Genomic DNA, 3,410 nt, shown 5'->3' on the forward strand with positions numbered 1-3,410 from the left:
AAGCCGAGCGCGTCGAGGCCGAGCGCGTCGAGGCCGAGCGCGTCGAGGCCGAGCGTCTCGAAGCCGCGCGCCTCGAAGCCGCGCGCCTCGAAGCTGAGCGCGTCGAGGCCGCCCGCCTCGAGGCCGCACGCGTCGAGGCCGAGCGCGTCGAGGCCGAGCGCGTCAAGGCCGCACGCCTCGGAGCGCGGAAACGCCTCAAAGCCGCTCGCCTCGAAGCTGCTCGCCTCGAAGCCGCGCGCCTCGAAGCTGAGCGCGTCGAGGCCGCTCGCCTCGAGGCCGCGCGCGTCGAGGCCGTGCGCGTCGAGCTCGCGCGCCTCGAAGCCCAGCGCCTCGAAGCCGAGCGCGTCGAAGCCGCGCGCCTCGAAGCCGAGCGCGTCGAAGCCGAGCGCCTGGAAGCCGCGCGCCTCGAGGCCGAGCGCCTGGAAGCCGCGCGCCTCGAAGCCGAGCGCGTCAAGGCCGAGCGCGTCGAAGCCGCGCGCGTCGAGGCCGACCGCCTCCTCGAAGCCGCGCGCCTCGAATTCGAGCGCGTCGAGGCCGCGCGCTTGGAAGCCGAGCGCGTCGAGACCGCGCGCCTCGAAGCCGAGCGCGTCGAGGCCGCGCGCCTCGAAACCGAGCGCCTCGAGGCCGCGCGCCTCGAAGCCGAGCGTGTCGAGACCGCGCGCCTCGAGGCCGAGCGCGTCGAAGCCGCGCGCCTCGAAGCCGCGCGCCTCGAAGCTGAGCGCCTCGAGGTCGCGCGCCTCGAGGCCGAGCGCCTCGAAGCCAAGGCGGCCGAGGAGGCCGCGGCGTCCGTCGCGAGCCTCGAGCGGCTGCGCGTCGCCGAGGCGGAAGCGGCACAGCTGCCCGCTGCCAAGAGGAGGAGGCTCTTGCTCCGAGCGAAGAGCCAGGAGGCGAGCATCCCGGTCGCGGACGAGATCCGATCGCTGCGAGCGCAGGGCCAGCGCGTCCTGGAAAGCAAGTGGGCCGAACAGCCGGCGGAGCGCGAAGACGCCCGGGCCGCGGCGGAGGCCGCGCGCCTGGAAGCCGAGCGCGTCGAGGCCGCGCGCCTGGAAGCCGAGCGCGTCGAGGCCGCGCGCCTGGAAGCCGAGCGCGTCGAGGCCGCGCGCCTGGAGGCCGAGCGCGTCGAGGCCGCGCGCGTCGAGGCCGAGCGTGTCGAGACCGCGCGCCTCGAAGCCGCGCGCCTCGAAGCCGCGCGCCTCGAAGCCGAGCACCTCGAAGCCGCGCGCCTCGAAGCCGAGGCGGCCGAGGAGGCCGCGGCGGCCGCCGCGAGCCTCGCCGAGGCGGAAGCGCCGCAGCTGCCCGCCGCCAAGCAGAGGAGGCTACTCCTCCGAGCGAAGGGCCAGCGCATCCTGGATCGCAAGTGGGCCGATAGCTAAGACCTACCGGCTGCCTTTTTATTTCAGGGGCGCGGCAGCGTCCCTCGTCGGCGTCTCGAGGGGGGACGCGCGCGCGGCGCGCGCCTCGGCGCGCTCACTGGAGGCGCTCGGCGGCGTAGGTCGCGAGGAGGCTGACGAGGTCCGCGACCTCGGCCCGGACGGGCGGCGACTGGAGGAGGTCCTCGACGGCCTCGGGCGCCGGGGCGCCGGCCGGGAGCTGCGCGAGGAGCGCGTCGACCTTGGCGCCGAGGAGGTCGAGCACCTCGCCGCGGATCTCGCCGACGACGGCCGCGCCGAGCGCGCCCTCGGCGGCGACGGATGCGACGTACGCGTCCGCGGCGACGTCGAGCAGCTCGCCGACGACGGCGTCGTCGTCGTCGTCCTCCGGCGCCGCCGGCGCGTAGGCGGCGAGGGGCGCGGGCTGGGGCGGCGAGTAGGCCAGCTGCGGGTGCGCCGTCGCGACGGGCGCCGGCGCCGCGCCGCCGCCGCCGTCGCCGTCGTCGTCGCCGTAGCGCGCGTCGAGCTCCGCGTCGCCGTCGGCCGCGGCCGGCCCGCGGGGCGGCGCCCCCCCGAAGGGCGGCTCCTCGGGCCGGTCCTGGTGGTAGCCGACGACCGCGAGCGTGAGGAACTGCGAGACCTCGACGCGGCGCGTGTCCGCGGTCGCGCGCTTGAGGCCGACGCAGTGCGCCTCGACGGTCGCGAGGAAGTCGGCGTACATGGCGTCGCCGCCCGTGTCGTCCGGGTCGAAGACGAGCTTGGCGACGGTGACGCACTCGCGGAAGCTCAGCCAGAGCTCCTTGGGCACGCGGTCGCCGCCCGTGAGCGCGTCCGTCGCCCAGCGCGCGCGCAAATTGACGCCGAGCACGCGGCCGACGACGGAGCGCACGTAGAGGAAGAAGAGCACGTCGTCGGCGTCGTAGAGCTCCTGGAGGAAGCGCGCGAAGATCTCGACGTCGCCGAGGTGCTGGCGGTGCGCGTGCGCGGAGCAGAGCAGGTCCCAGCACGTCGCCTCGACGATCTTCTCGAGGCCGTAGCGCTTGGACAGGTGGTCGATGACGAAGACGGGGAAGAGCCGCGTGCCGTCGTCGCCCCCATTTCCCTTGTCGCGCGCGAGCTCCGCCGTGTCGCGCGCGTAGCGCGCGTCGTAGATCTCCTCGATGAGCCTGCGCGGGACGCGAACGTGCGCGACCCGACGTCCCGGTCGATCAAGGGCACGGGAACGCGCCGCATGAGCCAGCTCAGGGGCCGCACGCGCGGCGGCTTGGCGACGGCGGACGTGTCGCCGCGGGCCCGCTGCGACCGCGTCGACGCCAGCACGAGGGACGAGAAGCGCGGGTAGAGGGCGCAGTCGACGCCGCCGACGACGACGTCCTCGACGGACTCGAGCAGGGCCGCGGGCGACCGCTTCGCCTCGCGGACCAGCTTCTTCCGCGCGCTGAAGGTGACGACGCCCTTGCCCGGCCCGGCGGACTTGGCCCTCGTCGGCTCCGCCGCGGCGGGGGCCTGCTTCGCCGGGCCGGCGAGGCCCGGGGCGAGGATGCGCACGTTGGCCACCCATTTGCCGCCGCCGTCCCGGGCGACGGACGTCTCGCGCTTCGCGAGGAGCTCGAGGTAGCGCCGCCGCTCCTCGGCGCCGAGCTCCGAGAGCACGACGGCCGAGCACGGCAGGAACGGGGCCGCGCCGAGGTCGCCGGCGTCCATCTCCATCCCGTTGTCGACGCGCGCGTCCGCGGACTCGGACGCGGCCGGCAGCCCGAGCGCACTGTTACGGCCGATCGCAGCCTCTCGTCGACTCCGCAGGCCGTTAAAGTCAAACGTAGACTGCCTTCGAGACCTTGGGGCAGCCCCCGAGCGCGCGATGTCCTTCTTCTCGGGCGGATTCGCGACCCAGGTGTCGGCCCTGCTCGGCGCGTCGGGCGTCGAGCCCTACCGCGCGCCGCTGCCCGGCGCCGACGTCGCCCTGTCATACGGCGTCGCCCGGTCGCCGACGTCGCGCGAGATCGACGTCGTCTACGACGTCGCCGTCGGCGGCTGCGC

At 75.5% G+C, this 3,410-nt stretch overlaps 1 protein-coding gene across 1 annotated transcript; it reads right to left on the reverse strand.

Annotated features, from left to right (window-relative positions):
- Positions 1-335: 335 nt before the first annotated feature.
- On the reverse strand, positions 336-656 carry AURANDRAFT_16948 (hypothetical protein; the record flags this gene model as incomplete). The annotated part of the gene is made up of 1 exon (XM_009043041.1): positions 336-656. A coding segment is annotated over one exon (321 nt), but the record flags the coding sequence as incomplete, so codon positions are not given.
- Between the last annotated feature and the right edge of the window lie 2,754 nt (positions 657-3,410).

The sequence above is a fragment of the Aureococcus anophagefferens genome (assembly GCF_000186865.1).
Source record: "Aureococcus anophagefferens unplaced genomic scaffold AURANscaffold_41, whole genome shotgun sequence".
NCBI classification, from domain to species: Eukaryota; class Pelagophyceae; order Pelagomonadales; family Pelagomonadaceae; genus Aureococcus; species Aureococcus anophagefferens.